This window comes from Megalobrama amblycephala, linkage group LG21 (genome assembly GCF_018812025.1).
Source record: "Megalobrama amblycephala isolate DHTTF-2021 linkage group LG21, ASM1881202v1, whole genome shotgun sequence".
NCBI classification, from domain to species: Eukaryota; Metazoa; Chordata; class Actinopteri; order Cypriniformes; family Xenocyprididae; genus Megalobrama; species Megalobrama amblycephala.
In genome coordinates, this window is record NC_063064.1 from 27475739 (window position 1) to 27494458 (window position 18720).

The 18720-nt window shown below is 35.4% G+C and overlaps 2 protein-coding genes across 3 annotated transcripts; one reads left to right on the forward strand and one right to left on the reverse strand.

Annotated features, from left to right (window-relative positions):
* Nucleotides 1-96: 96 nt before the first annotated feature.
* Nucleotides 97-3124, forward strand: card19 (caspase recruitment domain family, member 19). Of its 2 annotated transcripts, XM_048173536.1 has the most exons (6): nucleotides 97-239; nucleotides 749-888; nucleotides 983-1139; nucleotides 1834-1896; nucleotides 1988-2053; nucleotides 2141-3124. In XM_048173536.1, exons 1-6 carry the CDS (start codon nucleotides 233-235, stop codon nucleotides 2245-2247), a joined length of 540 nt encoding a protein of 179 aa, XP_048029493.1. In that variant the 5' UTR covers nucleotides 97-232; the 3' UTR covers nucleotides 2248-3124. The 2 variants fall into 2 exon arrangements, with proteins under 2 accessions (XP_048029493.1, XP_048029494.1); XM_048173537.1 differs by lacking the exon at nucleotides 97-239 and having other exon boundaries at nucleotides 742-888.
* Nucleotides 3125-3210: 86 nt separating this feature from the next.
* ninj1 (ninjurin 1) lies at nucleotides 3211-15508 on the reverse strand. The gene is made up of 3 exons (XM_048173538.1): nucleotides 15341-15508; nucleotides 6118-6352; nucleotides 3211-4559 (listed from the first exon to the last, which is right to left on the reverse strand). Exons 1-3 carry the CDS (start codon nucleotides 15395-15397, stop codon nucleotides 4414-4416), a joined length of 438 nt encoding a protein of 145 aa, XP_048029495.1. The 5' UTR covers nucleotides 15398-15508; the 3' UTR covers nucleotides 3211-4413.
* Between the last annotated feature and the right edge of the window lie 3212 nt (nucleotides 15509-18720).

Consider the following 18720-nt stretch of genomic DNA (forward strand, 5'->3'; position numbering starts at 1 on the left):
AATTCTATTCATTTATAAATTACGTACGTTTGTGTTTATTATACTTTTCGGTCAACTACTAATATTCAGTTTTGTTTCATCTATGATACTAATAGACTCGAATCTATCATGTTGCGTGTGTAACTAACATTTTTCCCATTTTGATCGGAACTTCCGGTAATTTTCACCACGTTCTCCGCCCCGCCAATGCCATGGGCGTTTCCAAACAAAAGACAACAGAGGGCACTTCAGAATGGGAGGTCAGTCAAACTTTGTTACTGCCGTTTTGTTTGATGTGAGCTATAAATATGAACTCTAAATAGTAATTTTACTTTATAAAGTGTGCTTTGTATGATCCCTATACACACAGCGCACAAACGAGCTTGTTCGACTGGTTTTGCTTCGACAGTTGTCGTTGCTCGATTACGTGTCTTAAAAGTCTACTTTGCTTAATATGTTGCATTTCAGAAGCCCTATAACCTGTTAATATTGTCCTACTGAGCTTATAAGGCGCCTTGTTGGCTAAAAGGCATAAAAAAAACCTTCAGTTTACCTCAAAAGTACGTTTGACAGTGTTGCTCTTGCATTCCCCGTGTCTTTGCTCAATATAATATTATTCATGAGGTGGCGACACCTTCTGGCCGAAATGTGCACTGCATTCATTTTAATATAATGGATTATTTAAAGGATTAGTTAATACAAAAAAAAGTAATTTACTCTTGCTCATGTTGTTCTCAACCTGTCTGACTTTATTCTTTGTAAATGACAGAGAGCTTCCATGAACAGCTGCGAATAGACAGCCGGTTCCTGAAATCGGACCGACGTCTGGATACAGAATTGGTGGATAAACTCATCCTGCAGCTGAACAGAATCTACCCACAGATCCTGACTGACAAGGAGGCCTCCAAAGTAAGAGCTCCACCTTCAGTAATACAGATAAACTGTCCAGTTGTCTTTTAGGCAAGATCTGTAAAATAATGATAATGATTTTCCCAAATATTAGTTCAGGGATTTGGATGTTCCCACCTGTATCAGGCTGGCGGAGCTGCTGTCTCACCTACAGGAGAAGGGAGAGGAGGCATGTCGAGAGTTTTACCGTGCTCTTCACCTCCACGTGGAAGACGTTTACTTCAGCTTACCCACACGCCTCAAACTCAGAGGTTGGCAGAATCATCATTTTCCGCTCATAACCACGTCATTCTTTTGAGGATATTCATTTAGTTTTGCTATACATATAATTTCTTATTCGCAGTGGTTGTAGAAAAGTATTTAAGCCTGTTATTAAGCCTCATTTAGGGGCTACACTCACACTCCTCTCGGTCAAAAGTGGCCAAACAGTAAAATCAGTTATGTTTTGATTCAACAATATTTTTTATTTCATATTTTGAGGGTTTTAAGTAATATTTATACAATAATTTTGTTTCTACAATTTTTACAATACAATAAAATTAATCTATATGACTTTTAAAAAAAAAATATATGTATTTTTCAATGAACCCCTTCATTGCTGTGTGCCTTTTTTCCAGCATCATGGCGGATTTGTAGATCGTGCACCCCAAAAAAATCGTTGTATTTTCATATATATATTTTTAAATTTCCCATTAGTTTCTTTGGCGGTCATTTTTTGAACACGAGGAATAAAAGGACCATTTTTTTAGGACCATTTAATCTGTTTGAATCATGTCCACAACTTTTTTTTGTGTGTTTTCACATAGCAAGTTCCACAAAAGTCAAGAAGTACCATACCATTTCGATGAAGTAAAAAAATAGACAACACAAAATTTTCCTCTAGCGAGTTAAACTTGACTTGGAAGCATTTTTGGTTTGACCACCAGCTTTTTTTCCTTTTTGTAGAGTCTGGTGATCCAATCAGCCCAATCCCGATTCCCACAGAGAGACACGTATTGAATGACCATAGTAAGTAAGCCTTTTCTGTGACCACACATTAGTAAATGCAAACAATTTACATAAATTAAGTTTCGTCTTCTTTTTTTTTGTCATTGCACAGGTCCGTTTTTCTTCCTCAGTTGTTTCAGTGTGGCTGTAGGAGCAGCTCTGCTGTATTACTATGGTGGTAAGTGCACAAACTTGTCAATATCTTCATACATGCATCAAAAATGCATTCCTGAAACTGAAAGTGTCAAAATGTTTTTATCTGCAGAGTCCAAGCAGGTGTCAGGCTCCAGCAGCGCTCTGGGTCTAGCTGCGATGGGTCTTGGTAGAAAAGTGCGAGACGTTCTCATCTGGTACACAGAAGATGGAAAATAATGTTTTGCTGCAAACGATTTAGAAATACTCGAATATCCATGTCAAACATATCCAAAAATATTTTAATTCAGGTTTTAAAAAATATGTACATACTTTGTATATGTATATACATGAGGCAAGATTCCAAAGATTTAATTTTAAGGTTTCATGCCTAACTCTGGAATCTCGTTACAATTTTAAATATAACAATATAGTGATTTATATAACTGCGTAACATACAGTTATGCATTTGAAATAACAGCCATTTACATGCAATTACAAGAGCAGGAACTCATTACTATTAAACAAACTCTCTTACACTAAAGTATTCAGTTGAAGTTAACATGCAAAGCTGCTGTTAATGTTGCAACACTTTTTTTGTTTGTGCATTTGTCGTAAAAACAGACCTCAAACTCATCTATATATTATGTATAGTCAATACCTTTTAATTCTCGCAGACTGTCTAAAAGTAATATTAGTAAAATGTCGACACAAAGGGTTCCACATTTCCAAATTCACTACACTATTGAGTACATACAAAACTGGATAAACATGACAAATCATATAGACACTAAAGACTACAGGTAAATCTGATCCTCAGAGTTTTGGGAGTTTGTTACATTGTAATACATTTTTTGGGGCTAAGGTTTAAACAAATATATTTTATTTAAGCATGTTTATATAGCTTACTTTTATACTGGCAGCATGTTTGCACTGGTTTGTGTACTAATAATTGATTTTGTCAATTTGAACTCTAGTGGCCTTGTTTCTGCAGTGTGACTGTAAGACAACTATTTTGTAAATCTGATATTTTCAGCCTGGAAACACTCACAATAGTTATCTGAGAAACTGTATTTTTTGTCAGGGTTTAATAAAACATTTATTAGACTAAATAAAATTATGCTTTGGAAGTATTACTAATGTATTTAGAGATTAATTTGATTTTCACGCCTTGATATACCTAAATAAACACATGTGGACAAGTTCCAAAAAAATGATCTTTTTATTGATGTCAGAATGAATGTTTTGCCCTTAAATACAGCAGAAACATTATTTAAGAAGACCAGTGTGCAATGTGAACATAGAAACAACTGTAAGTAGGTCTACAATTTATCCCTGCACTGAAATAATGACTAAATGCACTTATTTTTAATGATTTGGTTTTCTTTTATGACACAATGCTGTTATCTAAAAATGAAAAACATCTTTGGTTATTTATACAAGTGATATTCATAAAATTTTTTTTAAAAATTCAAGAAATATATGAACATTGGATCGTAAATAATCACATATGAAAACCCTAAACAACATTAACATTTTAAAGTCAAAAACATTTGAAAGAAAAAAAAACATTATGTAACTCCTAGCCAGTAGAGGGCGCTCATATTATTACAACAACAACAACAACAACAACAAAAAAGCTCAATTTATTATGTTTTTGGTCGGATAGTAAAAGAAAATGTACTATATTTTATATAATTTATATTCATGTGTCGTGAAGTTACTGAGTTTTGTGAGAAAATATAATTTCTCAACAAATTACATTCTTGCAGTTAAATCAGCTTTAACTGCAAGTACCTTGTTTTCAGACCTCATAAGCAGTTTATCCTTCATTTGTCTTATTCATGCAACAAGACCTCTAAATATGACCTTTGACTAAAAACAAACACAAACGTGCTGTGCAAGTGAGTTACAATATGTTGAACCCATAGACTGGAACCACAAATAAATGAATCCATACATTTCCTCTCTATAGGCCGCTAATACAGTGATGGAAGACTTTCAGGTAGGCAGTATGAAGGTCACATGATTTGAGGTGTTATTGTTCATTTCAGCCTTGAAGGTATCACATGGACCAATGTTTGTCTTTTCTTTGGGACTTAGATTAAGTCAGAAAGTAATGGTTCTAGCTGAATGTTCCAATTTCACCATTATTGTGCATTATATAATTAAACAATTACCCATATAACAATTATATGTAATTGACTCTAAATTAAATTTGTGTTAATCAGAATTCATGATTCACAAGTTATATTATCTAACCTGTTGTCGCCTCTTTTTTGGGACTAAAAACAAAGTTTCTCCATGTAAAACATAAGGCATATTTACATAGAGGCACATTTGATAACATTTCATTGTTAATAATAAATGTCCAACTATATATACCTTTAAGAAAGCCATTGCCGGTTATGATTTCTTCTCTTCTGGTCTTTGGACGCCAAACGCTGTGATGAAAACATTCACAACTACGATGACAAACACTAGAGCTGTGACAATGTTTTCCAGAAGGTTCAGTATGAAGTGTTTACTTGAGTCATTCAGATTCCACTTCACTGTAGAGCAAAAGCAATAACAGCAGCTCATTATGTAATTCAGAACATTTACATAAAAGAAAAGGCTATTAAACTGATTAACAGCTTCTTAAATTAAATGAAAGGGCAAAATATGACAAATTTGGTTCTAGAAAATGACAATTGTATGATGTCAAAATGTCCAAAATCACACACTTTACTCACTGCTCAAGTTCAAAAGAACTTTCAGTATTAAAAATGAAGCCTATTTTCCCCCAATTACAGCATGATTGTGTTAACAATGGATTCCAGTGGAAAGCACAGAGTTGTGTTTGAGGAAATACAAGACAGTTAATGATTGCTAGAAACATGAGACTGGGTGCTGTTTAAAGCTGAAAAGAGAGGAAGTAACATTTCTCAAAGTATGTCAGAACCTTTTCCTATGATTGAAATGTTTTTCGACACTGATATTTAGAATGATTTATCTGCTCTTTCTCTCACTATATGGACAAAAGAAAGTAAAAGCATTTCCGATGGAAAATACCAAAATGTTGCAGGACTGACTTTGACCACCTGATACAGACATCATGAAATATTAAATGTATAACAAACTTTCTGCTATTTCTACACTATTAGTACTATTTTAAATGTTTCATTATTTTATTAAGCAGTACTGTATGTATACTGTACACATTAAGGATGTTTTCTATATGCATAACATGCTGTTTTTACTGAAACTGTAATCTCCTTTTAAACATTATTATTTGATCAAATGGCCAAATGTTAAAGGAACAGTTCACCCGAAACCCTGTATAACTTTTCTTTCTTAGAAATAGAACTCAAATGAACAAGTATTAAAATTTCGATCTAATACAGTGAACTAACCACGGCTGCCAGGCAAGATTTTCACTGAATAATGACTTCAATTTCAAACTTTTCCTCATACAAACTTAACAAATGGTCTCAAAAGAATTGGAATATAGTGTCTAAATTTTACTGACTATTTTTATGATGTTTTAATATTTCTATTTGTCCTTATATATGATTTCCATTTTATAGTTTAATATAAAATAAATGTTTTTTCATGCAGTAGAGTTCATATGCAATACAAAGTATGATATGCTACAGTAGTAATGATGATATGTTAGTACTAACAGCAATATGCTTTGCATTATAGAATTGATCAAATTCCTTAAGCTTTTGTCCACCTCATTTTGCAACACGGAAGCGAGCTATTTTCTTCGAATGTCCTCGAAGACTTCCACTTCTTTAGTGTCTATAAATAACTAGAAGAATAACTAAGCGCAGTGAACGGTTAAACTACTTGCGTTACGAATCAGTGTGTTTATGATTATGCTAATGAAATTAAAACAATATAATAAAAGTTTGCAATATAAAGCAGCATAAGAGAGTGATTTTGTACAGGTAAAATAACCGGAAGCGAATGACACTGGAAGGCAGACACATTCAAGTGACAAATGCCTGCGCCTGCTCTTTTGTTAAAAATAAGGTGCATATCCAATCCTGTATTAATTCATTCTTGTCTTTATATTTTGAAGCCTGTGAATATGGGTTCTCTGATTGGATGAGATTCTCTTACCTATGAAGATGAGCAAGATCCCCACGATGATCTGTAAGATGAGGGAGATGCTGATGAGGCTGATAATAGGAATGTAGAAGGAGAAATTTGGTCCCAACTCCAGGACGGTCTTCAGCTGGGATGCGTTGGCCATCAGCAGCGCTACATCCAGCATGCTCTCCGCTGCACTCTTCTTATTGGCATAATGGTTCATGTTAAGTTGGGTGTTTCTTGACCAGTGGCCCGGCCGAGGATGCTGAACACAACCATGAAAATCAACACATGATGTTACTTTTTACATCCATAAGGTAATGGATCATGCAATGTTTACAGTTTACATTCTGCAATATGTATGCAAACAGTGTTATTTATATACTATTAATATTTATGCCAATATTTTCTACTGGCTTTTATTTTTATATATTTTTTTGTTTTTATTTTTAATTAAAGCTGCTGTCCGTAACTTTTTGTTTTTGGTTAAAAATGATCCAAAATCCATTTCTGAGCAAGTACATAACCAGCCAGTGTTCAAAACTATCTCCTTACCTTAGCCCAATTCACAACAGTAAGCTTGTAATAATGTTTTACAATTCGGGTAGTACTGGTGGGTTTTCATGGGAAATTCAAGCATGTTGCCGCTCGTCTTTGCGCCACGTCTGTTTACATGAAGAATGAGTCCCAGCTAGTAGGCTATATCGCATGTGAGGTGTATCATTTATAGCCTTTTCTCACAGCAGCTGCAATAATTAAACTTATCATCTGGATGGCGGATTGTATAGCATGACAAATTAATGTTCGTGATCAGACTGTACAGAAATTGAAATCTACAAGTAACGCTAATACACACTAAATACACAGTCACTCAATGCTGATGTTGTTAACTTTAACAATTTGAGAACAAAATATCGCAATAATAATAATTTGCATGGTTTGACGTGCTCCGAGCTAAGCGATCATTACATTTCATCACCATTGGCAGCGCAATTTACTGTAATGCTTTTTTTCCTCAGTCAGAACAAAAGAGGCAGATGTTACTTACTTGTTCAGATGACATTTTCTGGTAAAAATTCTTACTTTGGTCATACTTCAAGACTACAATCTGTGATTTCGAAGTACAGTACCCACACCGATGTGGTGATTGACAGCAAACGTTAGATTCATCCGCGCTGAGGAGCCGTGCCGAGGCACAACCCACGTAAGATGATAATTCCGCAAACAACTGCAATTGCAGGTTTCAAACAGAGATGGCGACAAGGAGGCAAAATTACGGACTGCAGCTTTAAATTTGTGTTGTTTATTATATTAATATTTCAGTTTTATTTATTTCCATTTTCCCATTTATTTACAGTAATTTTAGTTTAATTTCAGTTTACTTCAGTTGTTTTTCATCCAATATTTATAATTTACTTTTTTTTTTTCAGTTAATGATATTAACCCTGTTTGCAAACAGTTTAATATGATTTACCCAAGTGAGAAAAGGATCCTTTTTTGGAACAACAACCAGATTTTAGGGTTTGGGTTATTAAACATTATTATCAAATTATGTTGCTTATATTTTTCTCTGATTTAAGGGATAGGTTAAGGGTTAAGACTGAGTACCATGATTTTGATTAAGCAACATGCCCCTACTTGGGTAGATCGCCGTATGTTTAATTCGATTATGGCTCTTGGAGACTTACGATTTGCGTAGAATTTGACTTCTGCACAATGGTTCTTTCTCCCCAGCAATTACCCCATCTATTCTTTAGATGAACTGGACACATGGGTCTTCTACGGTCATATTGTTCAGTATTAGAAGGAACTGAAAGTCACTTGTTTTTTTCTCTTTAGGATATGAGATGTTTGTGGCATGCGTGAAAGGAAGGGGTAAGTGGTTGGTTGACCCTGACATGATTTCCTTCCTTCTGTTTTAAACACAAGTATAGTTTGGGTCATTGGGAATCACCGTTAGGGCTACAGAAACCTCTGCACCACAGAAACTTATTAAATGTCAAATTAATTCCCTAAAGCTTTAATTCCAGTAGAATTTGCTATTTATGACTGATCTTTAAATGAAAGCTTAAGAATTCTCATCCAGTTAAAGCTGATTTTGGTAGATTAGAATTCCTCACTGTGATGTTCTGAAAACAACTGCACTATGAAGGAATAGAGTCACTGGTCACTTTAACAAGATACAAATAATAAGTGTTGCAATAGTTCTAAGCAATAAGTCATGAGAGGCTTTGCAATACAGTTATTTTACCATCAGTAAAGGCTGTTCTCAAACACAAAGTGGCAAAAAATGTCTTTAAGTTGGTAGTAAACCCAATTTAGTAAATGCATGGTATAGATTTTCTTTTTTACCTTGTAATGCAAGAAAAAAATACATTTGATCTTCCAGTGAAAACAATCGACTTCTCTCTGGTGCCGTATGCCTGACTTCTCCGATCATTTAATCCACTTAAATCCCGCCCCTCCACAATCGATTGCTTTCTTTTTTCAACTCAACACCCACATCTCAAAATCCAATCAACAACAGTTGAATAGAACAAAGTCTCCATCCTACATTTTTTAATAATGCGTTTCACGGTACAACACAATATGGAAGAAAAGATCTGTTGCAACTTCTATTTTACTGCTTTAATAGTCGTAAAAAAAAAACAAAAAACAGCCTATTAGGTTACTTTCAGACTGGACGCAAAAGTGGCCCAAACCCAATTTTTTTTTGGCTCATATGTGACTCAGATCTGTTTTTTTACAGTGTGAACAGCACAAACCACATGGAATCTGATATTTTCGATTCCGATTTTGCCACTTCCATATGTTGTCCTAAATCAGATAGAGGTTGAGAGATTGACTCCCATCAGCACAGAATTGTTACGAATATTTATCTAGAGCAGGGGTGTCCAACCCTGCTCCTGGAGGGCTAACGTCCTGCAGCTTTCAGTTCCAACCCTGCTCCAACACACCTGTCTGTAATTATCAAGCAGCCCTGAACACCATGATTAGCTGGTTCAGGTGTGTTTGATTCGGGTTGGAGCTAAAATCAGCAGGGCGGTAGCCCTCCAGGACCAGGGTTGGACACCCCTGATCTAGAGTGACGTAAAAGTTGCTCAGTCTGATTGTTCAGGCTGAGGTCGTATCTGATTTAGGACTACATATCAGAATTGAAAAGATCAGATTCCATGTGGTTTGTGCTGTTCACACTGTTATGAGAAAAACAGATCCGAGTCGCATCGGATTTCAAATAGGATATGGACCACTTTTTCTTGCAGTCTCAACTTAGCCAAAGGCACTTCTGTTTGTAGCATATTGCTTTTATTAAATGGTGGCAATAGCAATAATAAAAAAAAAGGACACCAATGTTATCATTTATTTATAATAATCGTAATCAGAACCAGAAATCTATTTGACAAGAGTTCTAGAATTCTATGGGCCAGATTCACTAACAGCTTGCACCAGTGGAAACCCACTTTTGGCGTTAAAAAACTACTGTCTGGATTTACTACAGACACACAGTGAAAAATTAGCGCTGAAAAGGCGTGGACAGGGTTATTTTTGTGGCTGACCATATTGCATGTGCATTTGTAGGAGTTTCCCTTTCAGATGCAAAATTTATGGGAGGAGAGTATTTAAATGAATCATGCAAGGTGATTTACTAAGGTTTGCGCTAGTCACTTTACTGGTATTATTTACCGCACAAAAAGAGCATGTCTTAGGGGCCGTTTACACAGAACGCGTTTTTCTATTCCAATGCGCTACTTTCCCATTGTTTTTCTATGTAAACACGCGCTTGACGGACGTGTATGACCGTTACGCTCGCGTCTTTTGCAGCGCCTCACACATGAGCGCCACGTTTTTAAGACGCCGTGTCAAGTTAAAAGAATTTCAACTTTTACAAGCAGCGCCGCTCATCAATGTCAGTTCCAAAACAGTGGACCAATCAGAAGAACTTGGAGGCGGGGCAAGCGTTGCGAGTTGGCATGACAACTGTTTTATATAATGGCAACATGGCGGAGGAGGCGCTCATTATTATCTTATTTTCTTTTTTCCATGTCAAAACTTGTATCTGTAAATTCTGCAGTTTGCAATTGTCTTTATTGCATCACCTCTCAAAGGCGCGTCTCAAGACTCTCGCGTTCTATGCTGCGTTTTTTTTAAAACCACTCCTGAGCGTTTTTAGACGCAAAGACGTGTTCTGTGTGAACGGCTCCTTAAGGCAGGAACACACCAAGCCGACGGTTGGCCGTCAGGCAGTTTCTGTTCGTCGGCCGACTAAGTTTTCTCAGTGTGTTCCGCACCATCAGCTGAAGTTGGTCCTCATCTGCTTTTTTTCAGCCGATTCGAAATGTTGAATTGGCGTCTGAGCACATCGGTCCGTCAGGCCATCTGATCATTCTGATTGGCTGTACAGCTACTGCCACCTGCTGGTTTGGAAAGACATTTAATCTCACGCAGGCGCAGAACGGACGTGCTACTTGGCCGTCGGCTGTCTAGCGTTGGTTTTGTGTGTCAGGCCAACTTTGGACACAGACGCTGCCGACGTGAGCCAACCCCGCAGTCTGCTTTCGTCGCTGTCAGCTTGGTGTGTTCCGGCCTTTAAACCAGATGCTAATTTGCGCTGCTCTTGGTAGATTGCGTTGGTCATTATTGAAATGATCCGGCTGTGTCTGTGTTCTTTAATAATTTGTGCATCTTCAACAGATCTTGCGCAGAACTTTCCACTCCCATCTGCACTTTTTTGGAATTGCGCTCTTACACTAATTTGCCCTGTTTAGTAAATCTAGCCTTACGGCTTCTGTATTTAAATTTCAGTAGTTTGGAGTTGTATTGAATTCTTAATGAATTCAGAGTAATACACTTTTTAGTAATTTGAGTTTTTATAGTCCATGAGTTGTCGAACTCACATTGTACTTTTGCTGCACATGAAAAAGCTTACTTTCTTTTTAAACCAGATAATATACAGAATACTGTAATACAGAATCTAAGAATACCAGAGGTGTGGACTCGAGTCATGTGACTTGGACTCGAGTCAGACTCGAGTCATGAATTTGATGACTTCAGACTTGACTCGACAAAATGTACAAAGACTTGCAACTCGACTTGGACTTTAACATCAATGACTCGTGACTTCACTTGGACTTGCGCCTTTTGACTCGAGAAGACTTGCTACTTCCCATGAAAACCTGGGGGAAAAAAATTTTCACACGGCCGCGCCGCTCTCACTGTATCTGCATCTGTGAAAAAATGTGCACCACCTGTATGCATGACATCCAATCACTGTAGTCCCACATTGGTTTGATTCAACAGCATCTAAGCAGGCAAAATGATCCCAAAGATATTTTCGTTTGGCTATAAAAATCACGAGCTAGTCGACTAAAAACGAGTTGCAATTTGCAAAACATGCGGGTCGAAGATTACAGACGGAGCTGCTATCTCTCTCTCTCTCTCATATTATCAGGTTGGTCCAGTTTTTCAGAAGTGATAATTTTGAGGAGTGAGGATTTTATTGATGACATGTTTAAGTTAGCCCTAAGTTTAGGCTAAAAGGACCCATGTCTATTTGAAAGTTAAACTGTTTTGCAATATGAGGTCAATACAATACAGGACTGAAGCTGCTGTGCATTGTTCTAGTGCAATATGCTGTTGAAATACAAGCATTTTTTGTGAAAATTAAAATTTTCTGTTTTTTACTGTATTTGATTAATGTCATTGTATAAAAAGAGGTTTAAATAAATACAAATCTTACAGACATACATGATTTGTATAAATTTTATTTCTGTGGTAAGAGGACTTGAAATGACTCGAAACTAAAATGGTAGGACTTTGGACTCGACTGGAGACTTGTTGGCTTTGACTTTTGACTCGACTTGGGACTTGCCTCATCTTTGACTCGACTTGACTCGGGACTCGAGGGCAAAGACTTGAGACTTACTTGTGACTTGCATAACAATGACTTTGTCCCACCTCTGAAGAATACTAAGAGGAAGAGCTCTGTATGCCTCTTGTTAATGCGACTCTGTCAACACAAAAGCATTTTTCTTCTCTATTACGGGGAAGGAGAGGTCAGGCTGCAGGTGTGAGCATGGTCTGATGTCATTTTGTGTCACATTATTACATCTGCTTTGTGTAACTCAACTCTCACCAGCCTGTCAGCAAACTTTGTTTGTGTTAAGTCTTAAGTGTTAACCAAAAATGTAAGAAAAAATGACTAAGTTTATGAAATGGCAGAAAATGTCTCATCGTTGCATAAGACTGACTGCATATACCCAAACATTCTCCAGGCTCTTCAATGGAGGGCTGGTCAGGTGCTGACTTTGGGTATGGTTCAGTCCAGCTGCTCAACAGAAAGACTTTTGTGCCTACGCTGAGAGCGCAAAGAAAGTAGAAAAACACCCTCTTTTCATGACACCCTTAACACTGAGATGCTGACACTTATAAAACACCCTTCCTGTAGAAAACTGAACCAATAATCTAAAAGTAACAGCCTGGGGTCTCTTCCTCTTTCTCTGTCCTGCCATGAATATGCAGCTCTGTTAAAAAACCAAAAGATTATGTAAGATGCTAAACCGGACATCCCAGAAAAGTTCTTCTGGCTACGCTTAAATTAAACAAATGCATGCATACATGCATAAATAAAGCTATCATAAACTGCCTAAGATAGTTCAGCCCTTTTCAAAACCCTTTTCATAGTTTCTAATGTTAATATGCTATATATGTAATATATTCATTCTGTAACTATTATTGAAAATTAATGCACAGCTGAGGTGTTAAAAACCAATTTGCATATATTTTAATTAAGTCAGCGGTCCAAAGTAAATTACTGCAGTTCTCACATGTATTTGTCTGTATGTGTTTATCTTGTTTTTCCAGACTGTGTTTAGAACCACTTCACTCAGCTCAGCTCAGCTGTCATTACTAGTTTAGAAACAATGTGGGTAATTGATATGTAACTGTAATGCAATCAAAAATCATAGAACTACAGAACATCCACACTTCAGAATTATATTTTTGACCTTTAACTGTGCTCATTCCTTTCTTTTTTTCTTCTTTGCAGGTAGGACCTGTGGCACTAGATTTAGAATCGGGGGTGCAGTTGACCATAATATTACTCAAATATTACATCATACCAAAGGTGGAGGCGTCTTTTCCACTTGGCATTGAAATTAGCCACACAGAAATCACTGCCCTTTCAGTCTGTCTAAACACACAATATCTTAAACATTGGTGTTGCCCACAGGAATGATGATATGTTTGATTTTGTGTGTCTCGGGATGTTTATTGGACGAAAAAACCACTGCTAGTAAGATGTTGCTCTAGTCTTTCTAACCACTCAACCTCCACCACTTTTCAATGCAAACATTAATGGAAGTTTAAGAACAACATATTAAAATTCTTTAAAAAGTTTAAATTCATGAAAAGCATTAATTAATTGTAACATTAGAGACTTCGAATGAGAAATGGTGATCTGTCACAGCACTTAAAATACTCACCTTATATATATAATATATATATATATATATATATAGGTTACAATTAATTAATCGAATATTCGAATATCGTGACACATCCCTAATAAATAAATATATAACCCAAGCTGGGTTGAAAATAGACAAACCCAGCGGATGGGTTAAATATTTGTACAACCTGCTGAGCAGTTTTATTTAACCCAACTGTTGTTTAAAAATTACTATATGGCTGGCTTAAAATGAATATGAATTATTAATAAGAAATGTAATAAATGTTTAATTATTATTCATTAAACTTATTATGAATAAATGTTTATTTATTAAATATATAAATAAATGTTCATTTCCATTTTAAGCCAGCAATACAGTAATTTTTAAACAATAGTTAAGTTAAATAAACTACCCAGCAGGTTGGGCAAACATTTAACCCAACTGCTGGGTTTGTCCATTTTCAACCCAACTTGGGCTGTTTTTAACCCAACATTTTTTTAGAGAGTATATATTTATATATATAGAGGGAAATGTTCACACTAGGAATTTCATTCGCAAACCATCTCATTAAAGTTACACTGCATTACACTCTAAAAAATACTGGGTTAAAAATAACCCAAGTTGGGTTAAATATGGACATTCCAGTGATTGGGTTGTTTTGACCAAGTGGTTGGGTTAAATGTTTGACCCAACCTGCTGGGTAGTTTTATTTAACTCAACTATTGTTTAAAAATTACTAAAATGAACCCCAAATAGGTTGGAAATTAACATTTGTTAATGTTTAATAAATGAACATTTATTACATTGCTTATTAATAAATGTTCACCTTTTGATTATTTTTGTTGCCTCTAGTAATTATATGTATGATTTTTAATTTCCAACCTGTTTTGGGTTAATTTTAAGACAGCCATATGTAGTGTTTTTTTTTTTTTTAATCAGTAGTTGAGTTAAATAACACTACCCAGCAGGCTGGGCAAATATTTAACCCAACTGATGGGTCAAAACAACCCAATCGCTGGATTTGTCCATATTTAACCCAACTTGGGTTGTTTTAATCCAGCATTTTTAGTGTGTAATTATCACTTGCAACATAAGTCACTTCAATGTTACATGTTGTGTTATTTTGTATAGACTATATAATTTTCATCTAATGTGCAACAGTTATGGTGTGTTTGTGTACACAAGGCTGTACATTGCATTTTATATTTTTAAAGGCGAGTTATTTATGTATCGCCTCAACTGACAGAGTTTATTAGTGTCTTTCAGAGTCTATTGTTGAGGGTTACACGGCTCGGTGATCTCATCATCATTCTGGACGCGGTGGAGCCGAACACTAGAGTAATGAATAAGAGGTTTGTTCCTAAACTTTAGACCGCTTTTGAGTCGCCTAAGCTTTCATGTTGACCAGCGAATACTCGTTGCCACTTAAAACCTTCCGTTACTGGGAACAAACATCCCGGACAGTCGAAAGCAACTTCGAAGATTTGTAATTATGTAAGATTTACCCAGCGGGACACACCATAACATCCCTTCATTTAGACTCATCCATGCAAGTGCTTTCATTGCATTGCAGTATGTAGCCTACACATGAGCAGCCTCATTCCTATAGTGATCTTCAAAAAACAAAGAAACGCTTCCAGACTCCTCAAGCACAACTCCTTGACATAAGAGTGTTATTTAGTCACTGTATTTTTGTCTAACTGGATTTCATAGACACCAATAGGTTAAACTTTCACACTAACATCCCATTGGCGGGTGCGTTTGGGATCGTTTTGAATTATATTGATCTGTTCATAATCACTCACCTCTCCCGAATCACCTCTGCTGGCACCTCCATTCAATTCTATCTCTTCTGAAGCCATAATCCTTCCTTTGATTATATCTAACAGTCCGTAAATAGCTGGGTTTCAGCGTGTTTGTGGTGCATTATGATCTCATGGACGATGAAAGGAAAAGGGGGCTGGACAAACGACTGCCAATCACTGCAGTCTGATTCATTCTTTTGAGTCGGATCTTTTCAATCATTCAGCTGAACCGATTCATAAGCATTTTACTAAACGAACAAAAACGTTTTCAGCTGGAAGATATAAATTTTAGAAGCGTTTAATGTAAATGCTAATTATATTTGCTTGTTTCTAAATGTTGATTGTTTACAAGTAGGATCATGGCTGCAACAAAAAAAAAAAAAAACACAATTATTAATTAAAAAAACAACAACGTAATAAGCAGTAATATGTGCTATATCAGAAATGTTTAGAGTACATAAAATGCCATTTTTGGATATAGGGCCCAGTCTTTCATTCGGTTCTTTTAAATGAATTGTTCGAAAGAACCGACTCTCGGAAATGAGTTGGACTTCCAATCACTTCACATCAGGCTCGATACTTTGTCAACAAAGTTAGCCGCCGATTGCCGACAATCTAATACCAAGGTTCGTGCTCTTATCAGTGTAGAAATTATTAGTGATAGGCCTTTAATAGGCCTAGGCCTGTATGATCACTCCCAACGTTTGGCCTAATAGCCTATTCCATTTGGAGATGTGTTGACATGTCTGTGTGAGCCCAAAAACTGACCTTCAGATCGTTGATTCGGTGCCAAAAGATACGCAAAGGAAAGGGAAGAGATCAGACTTTGAATGTCCATGTAACCGGATATCTGTCTTTGTGCTGCCATCTAGTGGTGGTTAAAAAACACCCATAATTCACATGTATTGGTTGCTCAAAAATGCAGTTTAATAAATAATACTTTTAATTCTCATTATGATTATTTTTAATACAATTAATAATATTAGCTATATAATTGCTGTTGTTGTTATTAGCTATAAGGTGTAAGTAAAGTAGGCTATTCATATTAAAAATCAAAGACATCACAAGTTCACTCTGATAACTTAGATTTTGTGCAAGCAAAGTTAGTTGATTTAGGGTGCTGTCCATGTCTGTAATTGGAAGTTAGCAGTAATGAAAAGTTGCTGAATTCAGCAACATCTATACAACTTAGTCAGAAAGGAATATCCATCCATTCCTTCTATCCTAGGAGACTCTTGCAGGTAAAAAAAAAAAAAAAAAAAAAAAAGTTGTAGCATCAAGCAATATCTAATGAGTCATATTACAGTTACATTTTCCAATTACTGTTTTTAGATTGGGAGGAAATTCTGATTAATCATGCACACTAGATATATTTCAGCTACAATTCATACTATTTTTGTGACAAATTTTGTGTAAATAAACGTATTTGTGTTATTAGAATGTAATTTGCAATTAAATAAAAAAAGTACTGTGATCACATACGTATTGTACATTACAAGTAATGTATGTTACCTGTAATGCTTTACTTGTTACATCAAAAAAGTTATTGATTACGCAATGCACGTTACTTCTAATGCATTACTCGTAACATTGAAAAAGTAATCTTATTACGTAATGCATGTTACGTGTAATGCATTACTTTACTCCTTACATCATAAAGTAATCTGATTATGCAATGCACATTACTTGTAATGCATTACTTGTAACATTGAAAAATTAATCTGATTACGTAATGCACGTTACATGTAATGCCTTTACTCCTTACATCAAAAAGTAATCTGAATACGCAATGCACATTGCTTTTAATGCATTACTTTACTCGATACATCAAAAGTAATCTGATTATGTAATGCATGTTACTTGTAATGCATTACTTTACTCGTAACATCGAAAAAGTAATCTAATTCCATAAAGCATTACATGTAATGTGTTACTTTACTCCTTACATCAAAAAGTAGTCTGATTACATAATGCATGTTACTTGTAATGCATTACTTTACTCGATATATCAAAAGTAATCTGATTACATAATGGACATTACTTGTAATGCATTACTCCTTACATCAAAAAGTAATCTGATTATGTAATGCACATTACTTGTAATGCATGACTATACTCGATACATCAAAAATAATCTGATTACGTAATGGATGTTACTTTTAATGCATTACTCCTTACATCAAAAAGTAATCTGATTACGTAATGCACATTACTTGTAATGCATTACTTTACTCGATACATCAAAAATAATCTGATTACGTAGTGGACGTTACTTGTAATGCATTATTCCAACACTGATCATTTCAGATGATATTGAAAACACATACTAGCTACTACTACCTAGCTAACAGCTAGGTTTTCTCAGAATCAGAATTATCAGCTCATAAGGTTAAATCAACATACTCCGGTAGACTGGAGGGAGCATGAGCGTTTTCTACATAATCTGGCTTGGGTTTCCACAGTTGTACCTTCAGTTGTAGAGATCTCTGATGGAATCACATCCTCATGTTCTGATATCAGACACATGAAGTTATTATTATGTTTAATACAGTATTTCTTCAGTTAAAACCATTAATGCATACTGTCCACTCAAGTGGACATCGAAAATCTTTTTTTAAAATATGTGTAAAAAAATAATTTCAAATCTTTTTCATGCCCTAAGAGCAATAAAAACATAGGGGAAAAAAATCCTCACTGAGGTTATAATTCATGCATGAATGGGTTAAATTGGCTATATAAAAGTTTTCTCTCTACTTTTATATTTTCTGTATTGGATCTTTTGTATTTAAACTATTGTAAAACACCTTTTTATTATTTATTTATTTTTTTAAATGCAGGTCCTATTCAGTAGGCTATTCATGGAATGTGCCTACTATCTTGGGACAGAGCAGAATAATTTAATTGTAGTTTAAGAGAGAACACTGACAACAGTTCAATGTGTCAAGTTCTTAAAGTACAGACTCATGACAGACTAATTAATTGCAGCAGCCTATTACCGAAAAAAGTGCAGTTTCTATAAATACCTTAGGCGATGTGTAAGATTTCTGACCCTCACTGCACATTTGTCTTTTAAAATCTCTAAATGATAAAGATTATCCTTTTACAGTATAATAATTCGTCCATACACTTTCCATTATTGAACAGAGCACTTGGTGATTTTGTCTACAATACAGGCCTGAATAGAACACATTTTTCAGTCTAAATTTATATGACTCACTTTGAGTAGACTAATATATATCCATATTTGCCTCTAATATCTCAAGCACAAAAAGTGCTGTTGTTACAACCTACCCCATTACTGGAATGAGTTGTTACCCCTACAGTCTATGGTTGTTACACTAATGGAATACATTAACATTTTTCATTTTATCCCACATCTT

Coding starts and splice junctions, on each gene's coding strand:
- ninj1 (XM_048173538.1), bottom strand. CDS start 15,397: ATGGCTTCAGAAGAGATAGAATTGAATGGAGGTGCCAGCAGAGGTGAT. Junction 6,353..15,340: donor GCAGAGGTGATTCGGGAGAG/GTGAGTGATTAT, acceptor GGTTGTGTTCAG/CATCCTCGGCCGGGCCACTG. Junction 4,560..6,117: donor GATCTTGCTCATCTTCATAG/GTAAGAGAATCT, acceptor TTTGCTCTACAG/TGAAGTGGAATCTGAATGAC.
- card19 (XM_048173536.1), top strand. Junction 1,140..1,833: donor CACACGCCTCAAACTCAGAG/GTTGGCAGAATC, acceptor TCCTTTTTGTAG/AGTCTGGTGATCCAATCAGC. Junction 2,054..2,140: donor TCTGCTGTATTACTATGGTG/GTAAGTGCACAA, acceptor TTTTATCTGCAG/AGTCCAAGCAGGTGTCAGGC.